Source organism: Haemorhous mexicanus, chromosome 5 (genome assembly GCF_027477595.1).
Source record: "Haemorhous mexicanus isolate bHaeMex1 chromosome 5, bHaeMex1.pri, whole genome shotgun sequence".
Classification (NCBI taxonomy): Eukaryota; Metazoa; Chordata; class Aves; order Passeriformes; family Fringillidae; genus Haemorhous; species Haemorhous mexicanus.
Window position 1 is genome coordinate 46322496 of NC_082345.1, and position 18997 is coordinate 46341492.

The 18997-nt window shown below is 38.4% G+C and overlaps 1 protein-coding gene across 1 annotated transcript in view; it reads left to right on the plus strand.

Moving 5' to 3' along the window:
* The window catches only part of NELL2 (neural EGFL like 2), a 134630-nt gene that overhangs the window by 88800 nt on the left and 26833 nt on the right, over positions 1-18997 (plus strand). The window contains exons 14-15 of the mRNA XM_059847045.1: positions 6782-6904; positions 9342-9437. Coding sequence (XP_059703028.1) covers positions 6782-6904; positions 9342-9437 — 219 coding nt within the window. The remainder of the gene's footprint in view (positions 1-6781; positions 6905-9341; positions 9438-18997) is intronic.

Here is an 18997-nt window from a genome sequence, read left to right on the forward strand (position 1 = left end):
AGGTCTAGACTGAAATCTCTTAAGGTGGGATTTTCAAAAGCATTTTGCATTTATGCTGCAATCCTGCCATTGTAATCAGTGGGAGTTACAGACATTCCTTTAGGGGAAACAGTTGGGTCTCTGCTAAATGCTTTAGAAAATCCTTCTCTTAAACTTTTCTGTTGAAGAGGGAGTATAGAAAATGGCACTTGAAAGAAAGTAGAGATAAATTAAAGCTTTTTTTAACTTCAGCTGTCAGGCAAAATATTCTTGAATATATTTACTCTGCCTAACTGGTTGAAAAGTAGAAAAATTACAGGATGTTACATGGAGTGACACTGATTAATATTGCAATAGAAGCCTCCATGAGAGGACTGTATTTTGCAAAAATATGTATTGTTCCATGAGGTTGGAATTACAAAACACATTTTGAGGAGAATGAATCTTAGGTGGGTTTAACAAAGTTGAAGGAATTTGATGAAGAGCTATGGGGGAAGATGGAGACAATAAGGGTAGGCCTGGCACAAAATATGTATTTTATCCATCAACTTGTCTTTTTTGTCTCAAACCATGAGTTTTATGGCTTTTGCTCTTCTGATTCTCTCCCTGATCCTGCTATGGGAGGGAGAAAGCAGCTACTCTACACAAATTGTCTTTTTTGATTGCACTGAAGAAAGAATTAGAAAATGAGGACCAAGAACAGCATGGATATATGGGAATGTATGAAGACAAAAATCGATCAAGCAACAGGATTAGCAGGGAACAAACTCTTGTAGACCTGGCTTCTGGTGTCCCCAGCTTTGAACTGAAGCTGCTAGTGGTCATTAATGATTAATGACTCAAGCATTAACTAAGGGTAAACTGTGTGATGATAACTCTATGAGTAATTAAAACACAGGTTTTATTTTGCATTTAAATTAAGAAATATCTATAGAAAATGAATTGGGGAATATAAATCGAAAATTGTAGCATAAATACATGGAAAATATGACATCATAGACTCTTTTAGGTTGGAAAAGAGATCATGAAGTCCAACCCAGCACTGCCAAGTCCACCACTGAACTATGTCCCTAAGTGCCACATACACATGTCTTTTAAATGCCTCTGGGGATGGTTCCTCAAACACTTCACTGGGCAGCCTGTTCCAGTGCTTGACAGCCCTTACAGTGAAGAGTGTTTTTCTAGTATCCAATCTAAACCCCCAAGCACAACTTGAGGCCAATTTCTCTTGTCCTGTTGCCTGCTACTTTGGAGATGAGACTGAGCCCTCAGTTGTGTACAACCTCCTATCAGGTGGTTGTGGAGAAGGTGCTCCTTGGCCTCCTTTTTTTCAGGCTAAACAATCCTAGTTCCCTGAGACACTCCTCATAAGACTCATTCTCTGGTCCCTTTACCAGTTTCAGTGCCCTTCTTTGGACACTTTCCAGCAAATAGTTCAAAAAAATTTACAGCATTTGCTCTTTAAAAATAGTGTGCATGTACTGCAATTTAGATTAACTCTGCCAATTAGAGTTTAAATGAGTTAATATGAAGTCTTAAAGAGATTAACCATCTGTCATTTCTCAAATGATCTTAATGGAATAAGTCTTCCATATTACACGTGTAATTGCTACTAATTTTTGTCTTGTACATGAACTATAGATGGGGAAAAAACCCCTCGTAATTAAGATAAACTGTAAGTGGGCATTTAAGTGTGTTGGCTATTGATAATTCAAGTAAATCTTATCTGTTGTCACTGCCACATCAGATGCACAGCTGGTCACCATAGTTCTGTAGTTCTATACCAAATCAATGCAGAGGAGACAGAAGGCCAAAGTAATTTCAGTTTTTGAATGCAGAGAGATTAAAAGGGAAAAATACCTAATATATTCTCTTTATTTAAATTGTTTTAATTTAATCTGGGTTCACATGTTCTTTGCGCAGCAATGAATGTCTGTTGCATCATATTACAAGATTACAAATGTAGGGATGTATTCTGTTTATATTTTGGGAACTTTTATGCATTTCTGCACCTTAAAGATGATCTCAGCTCTTATTTTCCAGTGTTGTTAATGGATGATTCAGGAAACCTGCCAGCATATTTTTCATCCCTAAGTAAGGGATGCAACTCAGTCGTCATTTCTATTTGCTATTGGATTGGATTATGATTTTTTTTTCTTAGACCTTTTCAGAATCTGGATACACAAGGCAAATATTGGGAAGGCTTGCAGTGTGCATGTAGGAAATTCTATAGAGGCATTTATTTTTAATCATAAAACACACAGGAGGAAGGATAGGGGCTGCTGTCGCATGGTGCCAATGAGGAGGCAGGTGCCACACCTTGTGGACAACATATTAGATTTTACTAAGTTCAGCAAGAATCTCTGCACACATAGCAAATTTGGAAAGACAGGTCCCCAGCTGTCACTGCATTGAGATGCATCACAGCATCTAGTGGGTCCAGGTCAGTTTATGCCACCAGTCTCACTCTGTAGGGTGCAATACTTCACCCTAGATGTCCTTCTGAAGTAAAGTTTTTCTCAAACAAGCAATATGAAATATTCTGAAACAGCATTTCATAATAAATCCAAATAAAATAAAATAAAATTCTTCACCTTTACTATATTCTTCACATTTACTGTATATGTGTATGTGTATATATACATCCATGTGTATATGTATACATATACATTATATATGTATATACATATATATGTGTATATACATTTTTTTGTGCATATAATGTATTTGCACACACAAATATGCAAAAGTAAATCAATTACATCATCACATAATTTTGCCTTGTTAAGTTGTCTGCGTCCTAAGAAGTATTTAATGACACATACATAAGCACTTGCTTTTACTGTTGTTCTTACCATAAGGCAATAGCAAATTTTGGAGTTAAAATTTTTTCTCTGTCTAGAAAGATCTCATTCCAGAGGTAGTTTAGTCAATATAAATAGAGTATTTAAAACTTCATTTGCCTCCCAGAACAGAGCTGTTACGAATTTCAGCACTGTTGAGCATAGGTCCTGGATGGTGCAAAATGGATTTCAGATATATTAGATAATAAAGCTTTATAATTCATTGAAACCAGTGCATTTGGTCTTTGTACATGATGTTTATGCAAGTTCAGGTTGGGAAATTATTAAAATTTCATTAAAATTTCTCTGCAAAAATAATTTTCATTTCTTTGTCTCTGTAATACTGTTGTCTCCAGCCTGTTCCTATCTTCATTATAGCGTGCAGTGAAATGAGTATGGAACATTCATTTAATGTGACATGATTTATAAAGATTTTTGGAATAAATGGCCTTGAGAAATAAAATTTTAGCATTTCTAAATTAGGCAAATAATGTTTCAAGACTGATTTTTGAACTTAAAAACCATATTGCAGCTTCTGATTTAATGATTCTTTTATAAATTGCTTTTTTGCTTCTTTATAATTCATGGTCCTATCTGCTTCTGCAGTTCTTGATTTGGTATTTAAGGTTGCTCAACTCAGGCGCTGCAATTTTCTCTTTTTTCTTTTAAGGTGACTTTCCAAGTGTTTGATTAAAAAAAGAAACCAAAGTGATAAGCATGAATTAAGGAAGAATGATGAACAGAGCACCACCCTTTTTATTAAGAATAAGTATTTCTGTTTTAATAAAGCTGAACAGTCTGTCTTGTTATCACTAGTGATAAACCTGTTTCTGGTGGGCTCTAAATTGCTGTGGAAAGTGTGTCAAGTGCTGAAGGAGTAGATGTAGTGACATGGTTTCTGTACAGGATTTTTTGAGATGTAGTTTAGCCATGTAAGGAGTCCATAAAAGAGCCACTCCTGAAGTGTAAGCTGCCTGACACCTGTTACGTGTCACTACAGAAAGCAGTATGAAGAAATACTGTCTTTAAAAGATTTTAATTGTGTTATTGAAGCTAAGATCAGATGATATAGAGAAACAAATTTAGATGGATTGTAAAACCCACTGATCCTTTTTTTCCCCCTGATTTTTTGTATTCCAATCATATAAAAATCTCCTTTATTGGATCACAGATTTTCTTCTAACTCTGAAACATTTTCCGCCAAAAAATGACATGTAAACTTCAATCCAGGAACCATTTTTCAAACCATGAATTTTTCATGAGTCAGTAATATGTAATTTCAGTTAAAATAGGCCTAAAGTTTGAGCAGATAACCACAGAAGTGATGGCTGTTTCAATACAGTTTGTACAGAAGCATACTCCATGGACTTTCTTACATGAGGATAAGAAACCCCAAAGCTTACACAGAGTAGGATACCAGGCATATTACCTTTGCATCCAAGTCCTGCTATGTAGCTAATAGAAAGTTAGTTTTATTGATATTGCATGCTTTAAGAAAAAACAAAAGCCATCTTCAAAGACTCAGTAGTTTTTCTTACCCCCCAAAAAGCAAGTGTTAGGAAGGCACACTCAAATGTGGCAGTCATCTCTTTACATGAGGGACATACATCTGTGCAAATGATCTTCAAGGCTCTGCTCCTGCAAACCTTGGTGGGCTTTCAAAGCTGCTCCAGCCACACGCATAGAGCCCTTCCTCCTGCTGTGGCAGTCTGCAATCACCTGCTGCTCTCTAATATACTCTTTTCCCTCATTAAGAGCTGCTGTACATGCCAGGGGTGCTTCTGTATTCCTAAGGCATAAGATGGATGTCTATGCTTCCTCTTTGAGCATGATACTTAATTTGTCAAATGTAGTTATTTCAGCTGAGTTTACCAGTGTGATGTATTCCTTCTCCTGAGATACCAAGATAATGGCTTTGCAGGGTATTTTGGCCTGCTGAATAAGTTTCATATATTCCTATAATAATTTTCCTCTTGTGTGTTATTTAAAAATTACAAAATAATTAATATTTCATATTTAAATTAAAACCATATTAAATAATATCATAATATTAACATAAAATAAGAATGTCAGGATCCTGTTACAATATAGATTATCGTTTTCAAGCAAATTTGCACGACCATTACTTTATTTTTCTATTATGGAGTGGTTTCACATAAATTCTGTTTCAGCCAGCATAAAGGATTTCACTATGTTAGGAGGTCAGAGTCAAATATTAAGTGGATTTTAGAGGGGCTGGATCATTTGGTGAACAATAACAATTTTGGATATTCATGCTGAGAGTAAAGTAATTAAATCTCATGCTGGAGGGCAGAGGCCTGCAGCCTGTGCTCTGCTGCATCCAGTGAGGGTTGAAGAGAGCATGATTGGTGGTAAAAGAGACACAAGTCCTTGTTTAGAAGAGGCATATAAGGTTAATGTTATTAAAAACCAAACAAATAAACACTCAGCAACAGCAAACCCCCAAAAATAAAACTAAACTTGTGTCGCATTTAAAATTTATTAGTTATATTGAAGTGAATGTTTCCTCCTTTTAAATAACAGGTCCTTGCCATTACTAGAGGAAAATTTGCCTCGACTGATGGATTGGATATGTGTCATTCTGCCAGGTTTATACTCCTACATTTTATGGCCACTATTGAAATAGCACGTTGAAAATTTCCATAGTGATTTGCAAATGTTAAGAAATTAATTTTCTTGACAACTCAGTGGGATATGTGGAGTCATTATTTATAAAGAGGAAGATTCAGAGCAGTCTTCCCCCTTAAAATGGGGGAAGAAAGAGCATCTGATTCCAGATTTAAGGCTTGTGCTAAATAGCCAGAACTGGTCTAAGCTTTACTAATAAAATTCACTAAAATCTGGGCAGAATGGTAGCTATGAAATGCAGGTTAGTTCACTTGCAGGTTAGTCCATGTGTGCTGATTAAAATTAGATGTTTTATGTTCCCCAAATAGCTGGTTTTCCTGAAATTTAAATTTTAGGGCTCTGAAATTATATGTGGATAGATGAATACTGTTGATTTAACAAAAATGCAAGGAGTATTTCCAGAAGACGGAAGCATTTATTTTGACACCTACAGACTAAGATATTGCATTTTGAATATAATAGAGCTTTTAATTTATCATTTTGAAATGATGCTTTAGGGCATCTTATTTTAAGATTCCATTTATCATTTCTTAAAAATCACAAACTAAAATATTAAAATGTTCTGTAACCTAAATACTTAAGAAATGCTTTTTTTCAGATTAAGTAGTGCACTGCAAGCCAACACAAAATCACATTCTCCAGACTGTTAATTTATTCCCAAAAGGGATATTTCCTAGTATGTCCTAGTCACCAGACTACGGAGCCTCATCCATCACACTCCAGTGCTAGGACATGCCATGCTAGAAGCCCTTTGAAAAGCAGGCAGACCTCTGTTTACAGGTTATTTCTTTCATCTAAATAAAGTGCTTTGTCTGGGCTGAAGGGAAGGAAAACACAGGCTGCACTTTGAAGACCTGCCTTCTGCTAACCACGCCGTTTGCAGTTTGGAGCGTGTGTCTCACACCATTAGTCAGCTTTCTGAAGGAAACCAGAAGAATCCCACATAAGTTCAACCTGCATGAATAAATTATACAGTAGAAGTAGCATATGTTTTTTCAGTATGCTAGCCAGCTCTTCGGCAAATGTTTAGGAGAATACTGTAGCCCACGTAGAAAGTGTAATGATGGTGGCTCCCTGTTAATGAAAGTGGAATTATGCTGCAGTGCAGTTATCACATACTAGTATGGGATAAAAATAGATACCCTGGCTATCCCACGGTTCCATGTTCACGTAGCTAGCACTATTGCCAGTAAATACTACTGTGTTTCTCTCTTTTTAATCTGTACAAACCTATACGAATCTCTTATTTTTTGGTGGTTTTTAAAAATTCAGGTTGGGTTTTAAAAACCCGTTCTTGGTTTCCTTTTCAGAGCACGACGAATGTGTAACGAACCAGCACAACTGCGATGAGAATGCGCTCTGCTTCAACACCGTGGGCGGGCACAACTGCGTCTGCAAGCCAGGCTACACGGGAAACGGTACCATCTGCAAAGGTAAGCTGCTGGAAGCCTGCGTGAGATGCTCTGCCATTATTGATGCAATTCTGGTTGTTTGCCTTGAACAAGACAGACAAAATGCCAGGCTAGGCACTTGGGTCCTTCACCTATAGGATCTTCACAGGCGTATATACCCTGACTTTGCATTTGGCAGTCTGCAGTAATTTGAAGATGATGCATACAGAGGCTCTAAAATTGGAGTAGTTATGTTTCATTTTTTGTGTCAGCAGTTTCTATATATGGTATACCATTCAAGGAAGTCTACAGTTACCAAGAAACTTGTCTGTGAAAACATTGTCAGATTTACATTGTCTGTGGTCAATGACTTGCTGTTTTACTTGGATGAACTAAAACTTGTTTGGTATGTCTTGTTATCCTAAATGAGAAAAGCAGTAGACATGGGCATACAAAACTTCCACTACAAGTGAAGCAGTGTTTTCTAACTTGTTTTCTAACTTTCTGATTCACTACTAAATATTAGAACTTAAATTTCTATTCTTAAAAAGATGCTTTCCCAGAGGTACAATGCTGCTTTTATTCCTGTTACATTTCACATCAGAAGAAATTGCATTTGGTAGCTGGGCCCAAATCCCTGGAATTTCTCAAGCTCTGACCACAGGATATAGAGAGTGCTTGAAAATAAAAGTGGTGTAGCTGTAGGGGAATGAGCTCACTTGTGAGAAGTGGGAGAGATGCAGCAATATCGTAGCCAGTGTTCCTTGAGGTTGGGCCTCGGTGCTCTTGATCTCTTAGATGTCAGAATCTAAAGGTCCAGAGCTAACATTAGTAATTCACAGACATGCCTTCTGCCACTGCCTATTACCAAATCTAAGCAACCCAGAATTTCTTTAATTGCTACGTCTGATTAAGGTCTTAGCACTAGTTTTTCCATCACCTGATTAACAGTACAATTTTTCTATGTATACCAAAGACAAGCTCTTTGTCGAACATGGCAGCCTGGTTCACTTCCAGTCAAACACACGGTTTGAGGGAGACGTGTCAGCAAATATGTCCTTTTGTGTTGGGCTCTCTGGGGAATAAGAAGAAAGTCTTATCCTGATGAGGTATAAACCCAAAGCATCTTTCAGAAGAACACAGCTCTCTCCTGCTGTGTGCTTGCTAGTAGTCCCAAATTCTTCTGCTGGAGGGGAGTCAGCTACTGAAAGATCCTTTGGGTCAAAGAGAAGGTTCAAAACCCTGTAGCACTGTGTTCAGCTCTTCTGAGTAAGGGCTCTGACTGCAGATCTGACAATTCAGAGGGCACCTGGCCCCACTGTGAAAAAAAAGTATATTCCCATCCTCCCTCCTCAATATGGAGAAGACAGTATGCAGGAGAAGGCTCTAAGACTGTGTATTGAAATCTGAGACATGCGCTTCTCTGCAGCCCTGGCTTGGATGCTAGTGTCCTTCAAAGAGACCTGGATACGCCTCTTGGCTCCATGTTTTTGGCAGCTTTTCATGCACTGCACTGCCAGCTGCAGTCCTGTGCACCATGCACCCCTGGATCAGGAAGCTTAGATGTCTCAGTGACAGTGGTCCCACACACAGGGCTGGTGTCTCAAAGCTGAGAGCTGGATAGCTCAAATCTGTAACAGTTTTCTCCGAGCCATAAGACCTCATCCGTGGTACTGTTACACAGAGCAGCTGCAAACCAAAGCCTGGCACCTCTGGCTGGTTTCAAGTGCAGGGCTAGACCAGTGCCCCAAAGTAGCTCTTTGTTTTGGTTATAACTTCCAGATGCCGAGTTTCACCTACAGTTGCTTCTGGCCAGAGCATTTCCAATTCCATATTGCAGATGCAATCAGAACAACTAACAGCTCCTATGTTTTCAAGCAGAGCTGGTTGCATTTCTGGGTCCACAGAAGTGGCTCTTGAAAGCATACACTCCTCAAGAATGCTACACCAAAATATCTAAGCGCAGCATGCCGAAGAACAAACCCAAGGATTGACTTTGAGCTGTAAATGCTAAAAGTTTCGAAGTTCTTCAGAATCCCTTAAGACAAGAATTAGTATTTTTATTGTTTCTATTAAATTACTTTATAAAGGACTGAGGTAGCCAGACAGTTTAATATTCAGTTGTGCCTAGTATATTCAGGCCTTTATTTGGGCAGCAGAACAGGCCAGCACTGCCCTAGGAAGAGTCTGTTCCAAGGGAAGATGTTGTCTTTCGTTGCTTCCCAGTGCATGCGAAGGAGCACATATGGGAGCTGTTGTCTTCAGATGATTTACTCTAATCTCCTTCTGTAGCTTGTCAGCCCATCTGGCCAGTGAGGCAGGGGGGCCATAAACCACCTCTTTGTGACCTCTATCCTTAGGAGAAGGCAGTCTCTGCACTCCTCGGCGTCCTGTGCCAGCCTGCTGGCAGACTGTGTCCACCTGCGGGATTGCCAAGTGGGATTCTCTTACCCTTACTCTGTGATTTTGCGTTTTGCAGCATTTTGCAAAGACGGCTGTAGGAACGGAGGAGCCTGTATTGCTTCCAATGTGTGTGCCTGCCCACAAGGCTTCACTGGGCCCAGCTGTGAAACTGGTAAGATTATAACTTAATTTACAATGAAGATAATCCAAGGAGGATGTTTGAAGTAATCCAAGAATAAAGGAGAATTTAAGGTTATTCCTTAAAGAGGAAGCTGCCACTAAAGCATTACTCACTTTTCTTATATGCTTCCCAAGAGAATATATTACAGCAATTCTAATTAGAAGCACATGGACTGCAAAAATTAGAGCATGAATTAAGACATCTTGGGTTTTGATGTTTCATAATTAATAAGATTATTATGGACTTGCTTTTCACCTCAAACAGCCTTTGGTGTCTCATATAAATAACAGATAATCTGACATCTGGAAATAAATTTAGTAACTGATTACTTTTGTGCTGTATATGTGTTCCTGGTTCAGTAACCCACCTTCATTTGCAAACTTATTTGAAGACTTGTGATTAGCCCACCTTACTTTACTCAGTGTTAAGGCAGGTTTCAGTGTTCCTACTGCTTTTACCTCCATTCACAAGCATTCCTTTATCTCCCCCTGCTACCCCTGAGGATGGCAGTACCACAAGGCTTTGTTTTAGAACTTTATTTTTTAAGTCTTGGATCTAATCAAATTATATTGCCCAGCAGAGTGTGTAGAATGTTAATTCCTAGCATTTCAAGTGCCTGTAAATAATTTTTCAAAGTTCAAATTAATAGCTTCAGCACCTTTATTGCTGCAGAATTTTTAAATGCATTCTAAGCATACTTGCCTCCAGGAGGTAAAGGGAGAAAGCTTTCTTAGATTAATTGGCTTCAGTGTGCCTAATAAAAGGGCAGTCTGCCACCTATGATTGACTATTGTTGCTGTTGTATATTGCCTTAATAAATCTTCTAAAGAGTATAAAGGAGGTCATTTGAGAAAGTATTGCTTTCATTTGACTTGTAAACATATCTTGTTTAATGAAAAACACAGACCAGTCTGAATTCTGTATTATCTGGTCTATTTGAAAGGTGAGAAATGTGGTTGTTTTCATTCTTCTGTATTTGATCAGATATTTCCACAGAGCACATGAGGGCTGCTGTGTGAAAAGCAGCATCCTAATTGCTCATCTATTTCTAAAATAATGTTAAAAGAGCAAGTTTTCAAGTGCTATTTCACAGACTGTACATACCATAGTATAGGGTACCAAGGTCCCTCCATTGTAACACTGCTTGGAACAAATTGTGTGCTAAGATATTGCTCAAGTATTAAAACAGTTGATTTGTTTTAGTGGTAGCTGTCTTATATGCTCCTTGAACTGCTCTCCTGTTCTCAACTAAATATAGCATGTATAGTTTCAAAGTGCATAATCATCCTTTGCAGCTTTGTACTCCTATCTGAAGTGTGTAGACTACTAGAAGCACATTCTCTTTTGTCTTCTTCTATAGTTAACAGCCACTATCAAAGAGAGATTTTACTGGCTTTTTACAATTGACCCTGGAAGTCCTGTCTGTATTCCCTTCTTTATAGGACAATCTGGGGACACTCAGTCCCCAGTCCAGTAAATTCAAGTACCTTCAGCTAACTTAAGTTAGATTAGCTGCATTCAGCCCCACAAGAATCTGAACTGCTGGTCTAACTTCCATCCCTCCTGCCCTTCAGGAAACATATAGGGAGGCAGGCAGAGGCTTGGAGCACATCTTGTGCCTTTCTGAGTACCTGGTCTTAATGTTTAATATCAAGTTAGTATGGTGGTGACCTGATATCACATAGCTAGTGATAATGTTGCTATGATGTGGAGCTAATTTGCCAGCCCCAAAACAATTTCATAGCTCGTTTTTCTGAGGAGAAGACCTTCTCTCCTGTTTAATTTCTGTTGAACATGGTATTTTTTCCCTGATGTAGAAATAAATAATGCTATAGTTCAGCCACAGGAGCACAGGTCTGGTCACCTCATGTGGAGACTAATATGCAGAGTAGAATTGTCATCTACTTGTGCATGGCTTTGACGCATGCAGTCTGAAATACAGTGAGAGTGGCAAATGGAAGAAGTATCTGGTGAGTAGAGAGTAAAAGCTGTTTGTTTTTTGAGACTGCACTGTAAGAAAGAGGGTGCTGTATATAGCCTTAAAAGAAAACTGGAGTTTCAAACAGTACACATTCACTCATAGTGAATGTAGCAGAGTTTGCTGAAGGTACTTCTAGTTAGGCTTGAAATGTTTCAAGATGTTCTTACTACAAATAATTTATGCTGGAAGCTTCCCTTTGAACAGTCTCTATATCTGCGAAGGTGATGCAATCTTCTTTAGGCAGATGTCTTCCATTGCAATTGCATACAGAGAAGGAGGAGGATTCAGGTAAAGGTGCCAAATCTGTTTTAAAATTGCACATCACTTATTTCTGTTTATGTGACACGTATTTTAAAATTGCTTATTGAAGAATCTTGGGATTTTAAATTTAAAATATTCAGTTGTGTAGACATTGTCAGTAGCTGCTGAACCTATGAATTAATTAGCAGGAGATTGAATCCACACCCCAACAATAACCTAGAAAATGCAATCATCAGTTCCTACTGTTTCCTTCTGTAAAAGGTGGTTTAAGAGTTCTGTCTAAATAATTTCTCAGAATATAGAAAAGAAAGGATGAAGTTGGAAGGGACCTCTGGAGATCATCTTGTCTAACCCCCCTGCTCAGAGCAGAGTCAGATACAGCTGGCTTCTACAGCTGGCATACAGGACTATGCCCTGTTGGATTTGGAGTGTTTTTAGGGTTGGAGACTCCACAAGTTCTCTGGGCAACCAATTCCAGCGTTCAATCAGCTTCAGAGTACAAAAAAATTATTTTCATTATGTTCATATAAAATTTGCCATATCCCTCGTCCCTTTTCTGGACAGGACTGAGAGTTTCTAGCTTCTTTCTACACTATTAGGTATTTATACATGGTTATAAGGTTCCCCTAACCTTTTCATTTCCAGGCTGAACATCTCAGCTCTATTAGCCTCTACTGGTATGACAGATGCTCTAATCTATTAATCATCTTCACTGTACTGCACTGGATTTGCTTCATGTCTCTCCTGTACTAGGGAAAACAGTGCAAGATCCAGCACTCCAGAGAGGATCCTAGCAGCATGAAATAGGGGGACACAATCATGTCCCGTGACCTGCTGGCAATACTCTTCCTTGTGCAACTCTGGAAGCTGCTGGCCCCCTTTGCTACAAGTGCACAATGCTGCCTCATGTTCAGCTCATGTCCACCAGGACCTCCAGATTGGTTTTTTTGAAGTAGCTTTTCACTGCCCTTCTGGTGCCTGAGGTTGTTTCTTAATAGTTGTAGGACTTTTCATTTCCCTTTGAACTTGAAGATATTCCCGGTGGCCAGTTTCTCCAGCCTGTTGAGGTCCCTCTGAATGTCACTAAAACTATCTGGTGTAGCAACTTCTCCTCCAGATTTTCTATCATCTGAAAACATGCAGAGGGTGCTCTCTGCCTTACTGTGCAGATGTTAAGCAGTCCTGGCCCAGCACCTGGTGTTTACCTGGGTGTATCTTGATAAGTGACTAGTCTCCAAATGGATGTTGTACAGCTGATCAGAGCTCTCTGACGCTGAGCACTCTGCAGGTTTTCTGTCTACCTTGCTGTCCATTTATTTAGCCTGAACTTTTTAGCTTGTCTCAGGATGTTATGTGAGTATCAAAAATTTTACTAAGATAACCAACAGGTACTGCTCTTCTCCTGTTCACCAAACCTGGTCTATAGATTAGTCAGCCTTACTTTAGAAGGCTATCAGGTTGGTCAGGCATGACTTCCTCTTTGTAAATCAGTGTTGACTGTTCCAAATTACTTTCTTGTCCTTAATCTGTTTAGAGGATACCATAATCTTCCCAGGGGTGGAGGTAACGCTGACTAATCTATAGTTCCCTGGATCCTTGCCTTTTTCAAAGATAGGAAGGGCATTTGCTTTCTTCCATTTCTGAGGAGCTTCTTTCAGTCACCCTGACCTTTCAAAGACTATTCAGGTTGGCCTCAAGTGTGACATGATCCAGCTTCCTCAGCACTCCTGGGTGCATCCAATGAGGTTTGATTGACCTGTGGTTTTTTTCAGTATATTTAGATATTGATCCTTCTTCACCTTCTTGCTGCAGACAGAATTTTCCACTGGTCTTGGTGACTTGGGACACCTGAAGGCAAATCTTACCTAAAAAGACCAAAGTAAAGAAGCCGTTGAGCATCTCACTGTTTAGAATTTTCTTTTCAAAACCCATCCTTGCGTACTCAATCAGTATCTATATTTCTCCCAAAGCCTGAGAGGGATGATGCTGTCCATTCTTAGGTCCTGCCTGTGCAGCCTAAACTCAGTGCAGCTTTTGCAAAGAGAAGTGAAGTCCTGTGTGAGTAAGAATGGTTTCATAAAATTTTTTGCTTCCAAAATGGTGCTTCTGGAGCATCAGGAAGAGTCTCGTTTCTGTTGAAAGCATGAGAAGGAGAATCAACTGTTACTGCTGGTTGGCTATTTCAGTGTGCTGTATTCACTGTGGACTCTTGCAGTTAACAGAGCACAGAGCTGTTACAACACCTTTGAATGACCTGTTGGGAGCCTTTTAAATTAATCATGACCTTTGTTATGTGGAAATGGACCAGGGGAGTGAGGCAGCAGATGGAAGAATTATATGCAGATATATCAGCCTATACCACCTTTTTAAAAAATTGGTATTAAGCCACAAAAACTAGGCTAAAAGTCATCAAGTCACAAAAATAAGTGTGAGAATTTCTGTGTCTCCTCCCAAAGGATACAGATTGAGACATTATTAATGTTGGGGATACATTCATTGGCTTAGGGAAGTGGGGTTTATATATTAAAGAAAAATTAAGTTTTATAAGGCACACAAGCAGTTTATCAAGTAGAGCAGCTTTCTGCAGTGTAGATATGAGACTACCAAGTAAATCCAAATGTATTTGTGCCTGGTAAACTTTTTCAAAGTACCTGACTTAATACTGTCTTCTTTGATTGCAAAATTATGAATTCTTCAATAGGTATTTTTAAGTGATGTGTTAAATTGTATTTGAAGTGTGTTATGTTTAGAACTCAGAACAGGATGATTTTGTTAGATTTGCTTGATGTTACTGCAACTTTCCTTTAATCTGGTGACAGAGCTTTAAGAGTGGGCCTGTTCTCCTACTATATATGCATATCTGCTAGTGTATGCATACAAGATTACTGCATTTTTGCTGCTTGTCAGCTTCTTTTTTTGAGTTTTCACACTTGTTTTGTGCTTTGAGTCTTCCTATGGACAGCTTTTAATTATGCATGAGATAAAAAAGCAGAGTTTGCTGCTAGTAGTGTTTTGATGTAGTTTTTCTTAACAGGTGGCTGCAAGGTTTTGGATGATTTTCTGCTATTTGAATTTCCTGCTAATGAATTTTCCTTGGTTATTGCAGGAATCTTGTCCACCTGTTACTAAACAATCCACGTCAAGCTGCTGAAAATAAACTGGCAGACAAAGCTGTTACCTTTGAAAACAGCAACTGAGAAAAATTTTAGCTTACAGATTCTACATTAATTCAACCATACATTATTACTAACATTTGGTTTAACTAAAGGTGTAACCAAATTTATGGAAAAAAAATGGTGAGTGATGGATGAGGGTGAGATGACCCTCTTTCACCTGAGCTCTTATCAGAAATAGCCGAAGTCAAGGAAAAAATATTATTTGGATCTCTGCATTTTTTTTTCTTTTTCTTTTCCATGTATGGAAAACTTGCCTCTTAAGGGTTGTTGCTAAAACAAATTCTTGCAAAATTTGTAGTTCAGTATGCTGAAATATGACTCATACAAGTGGTTTTGATAAATAATTGTTGTAGATCAGATCTTGTCAGTTTTGTGCTACTTGCCATATAAACTAAATAATCCATATAAGCTAAATAATTAATATGCATAACTATTAACTCTTCTCAGCAAATCCCGAATAGTTTTTCAGGTGCACTGACCCTAGTAATAACAGACCACAGGTTATTAAAGGCTATTTTTATTTCTATTTCAAAGAAAGCTTGTGAAAAGTCTTCTAATTATGATTTCCCAGTTAGTCGGGAAAATATTTTATTGGTATTGGAAAAGAAGACTTTGTCAAAGTAACCAGGGAGTTCGTTAATTTGGCTGAGTTTGCAAAAATGAATTATTTAAATACTTTTAGCATGACAAGAGAACTGCTTCCATTTAAGGTCTTGATCCCTTGTGTTCCATTAAAACAATCACCATCAGCTTGTGCCCAGGTAGGCTCTGAAGGTAAAGCTGTGACACAAATGGCATTTGAAGCCTATAGAGTTTGAAACAAGGCTTTAAGAACCAAAATTACTATTGGCAGAATTCTTAGGAATTCTTGGCTACAGTATCAGTAAGCTGTGAGAGTATCACAGTCAAAACTTTCTGAGCAACTCAGGAATCTGCAGTTTGCTCAGTGTTAAATTACTGATAGCAGATTGGAATTTATAACAATAATACCAAGAGGCTGAAATTTGTGGTGTAAGTATGCAAGGTCCTGCACAAAGCTGGAGTAAGATGAGTGCCCTTCATGGTCTAGCAGGGAAAAGTTGTGTCCTGGGGTAGGTGAGTATGACAACAAACTCTTTGAGCAGAAAGCACATTAGGGTTAATATTTTCATTCTCTGAAATCCTTAAGGGATTGCTGAGGGGTTTAGTGAAGGAACAAACAAAAGAAGAGAGCGAGAGAAGTGGAATGAATATAAAGGGAACACAGGCATGGACTGTCCAAAGCAAGAGTTATAGGAAGAAGGGACACCTCCCCTATTTCATTCGTTTTCACAGTCCACTGGTCTTGTTTGGAATTTGGTGTCTTGAGTATTCAGGTTCCTGGTTTTGGGCTCCTAAATTTGAAACTTAGAAGTTAGAGGATACTTTTGTCAGGGAATGTTTCATTTGCATTAATAACTGATTTCAATTTGTGGAAATAAGAGAAAGTTGTGCTACTCTATAGAGTCTGGAAAAATCTTCTGGAAACAAATAGTTCTTAAGCATGATTTGCAGCATAAAGCATTTTTAATAGAGTCCAGTGTGCCATAGGAATTCATTATGTTCTGAAAGTCAGGCCTTTGGAGTCACTAAAGTCTGGCATTTCAATGACAGTAATTTTCAAAGTTTGTGAGCTATTACAAGCTTTTCCTTTAGGGCATTAAAAAAAAAAAAAATCGCCCAGGACAAAGCCCAAAGAAATTCAATTGTGCCTTGCAAGTACTTGAGATCCAGTTTACTACTTGTCCAGCTCATTGCTGGACTTTGTTGCCAAAGCCTTGGGGAATCACTGCCATTTTTCTTCTTTGAGTACTTCCAAGTGCTCTCCATTTCCTTGGCAAGTCTCCTAGCTTCCTGCCCTGTTGAAATTTGGATATGTGGCATGCTGGTTTCAGAGGTTTCAGCTTTCCAGCCATAGCTTAAATGTAGATGAAAACACAGAGTTCTTAACATTCTGTTTAAACAGGCTTAACTTTAACCGCAAATATCTAACTGTGCTTTTCATCCTTGGGTACTGAATCTCTGAAATGAAAACACTTCTGAATTACACTTCATTTAATTAATATCTTCTGTGGTTTCCATTTCAGCAGAAAGAGACAGGGCCCAGCTGCTAAAAATAATGTAATGATTTTGCTGAGGATGTTGAAAAATGCTTTATATATTGCATTTCTGCTACATAAAGTCACTACTCAGCTTGCACTGGCTGAGTAACGAGTAGTCTGCATTTCAGTCTTGCCCTTCTCAAAGATGTTTATGTTGCATGTCAGCTACTTATTTCAGAAGGTAGAACAGTGTTTGAGCTAGCCTTGGTTTATTGAGGTAATGCACATAACTAGTGTGTTTAGTGTTGCCTGTAGGAAAAGCAGATAGTAGAATCATGAGCAAACTTATAGGAAGAATCCTATAGCATCAGCTTCTGTGTCTTCTTTAAGCATAGTGGCTAGCTTTAACTTACACTAATATGTCACTATGATAGATTTCCAGTCCATACGGAAGCCTAATAATAAATTTTGAATATATAATTTGTGTTCTGCAGTCCTATCACTGAACTACAGTTATGCAATGTGAAATGAAGCATCCTCAGGTAGATTTTTTTTGGGGACTTGAGGAGAGATTAGCAGGATATGGCTGTATGAGCCATATGAATGTACCAGTCATCTGAGTGATAACATTGCTGCTTTCCTTGTGGTTCTAAAAATTTTTAATGCTTTCAAAATATTAGGTGACTTTCGAAATTTAAGCAAGAACTTGTAAGGAGTAGGCTAAAATCAACACAGTAATTTGCACAGTCACTTGGCTGTAATTTTCGTGTTGCCCAGGGTGAAAATGATTAAATTTTACCTTCTTAGCCACTGTATGTAGTAGCTACTTAGTCACTGTATGTGCATAAGAGCAATGACTCAAATACTGAACTAGGCTCCCATTAACTATCTAATCCAATATCTTGGTGGTGTCACCAAGTCCTTTCAGAACTTGGAAATTATAAATTTTTTTTTTTTTTTTTTCACTTGCCTCAGTTTCAAATAAATAGTTTCTCAGAACACTAATTCTAGGAATTTGGACTTCTGCACTGCTTACATGCCTTGTTAATGTAGTTTCCTGATGTACTGCATAGGGCACAATATCTGTATCTGTTCCTGACTGGAGATAAATAGGGAGAAACAGCCTCCCTCACAGAGCGTGACTGTTCCAGGCAGACAGGCCTAATTTGTACTGTCAAATCTGATATTCCTAGAAAGTTTCTGAAAAATCTCATTTGGCTGCTCTGGAGCAGAGTGCTTTTTGTTCCTGTATTTTTGTTCCTGTAGTCCTCTTGATAAGCCTTACATAAATCACAAGGTCGGGCTTTCCAGCTTCTGTTCTGTTGATAAGGTATACAGTAGCTAACTGTGTTGTTTCTTTTTCCCCTTCTTAAATACCCTATCCCAGCTTGGGCTTGGCTGGTGGCAGGTCTGTCTTGGAGGGGCTGGCATTGGCTCTGTTGGAATGGGGGAAGTTTCTGACAACTTCTCACAGCAGCCGCTGCTGTAGCCTCTCTGCCTTAGAAAACCTGGCCATACAAACCCAACATAGCATTTGCGTTCCCTTTGTCTTGCCTGAACATTCTCCATTCATTTGTGTGAAGGGCATAAAGTGGTTAAAGTTTATTCTCCAGCTCAAAATAATTTGGAAGATCATTTACAGAGAGTACCAGAAACTACAACCCAGAGTTTCTGCTGAAACCCTTCTCCATGAGATGTTTTTTTTCCTCGTGGAAAAAATTAATAGATTTGTAGGTTTCTATTCAATACTCAAGAAATAAGCATAGAAACCTGAGTTTGTGATGTTTACAGTCCAACTTTAGATTCAGAAAGGACTGTTGCTGAAAAGAGAATGCTGCATACTGATAAGAATCTAGCAAATAATAAATTATTGTCATTTCAGTTGTTATTATAATTAATAATTACAGCAAACTCCAGCTAACTGTGCTACCATAAAAGCCAAGTCTTCGTATTTACTATTAAGAGGAAGTTCAAAACAGAAAAAGAAAACATGATTGGCAATCTCAGAAACCATGTTCAGCCAACACCTGGAGAATGTGCCTTTCCTGCAAGGAATGCTCTATGCTAACAATG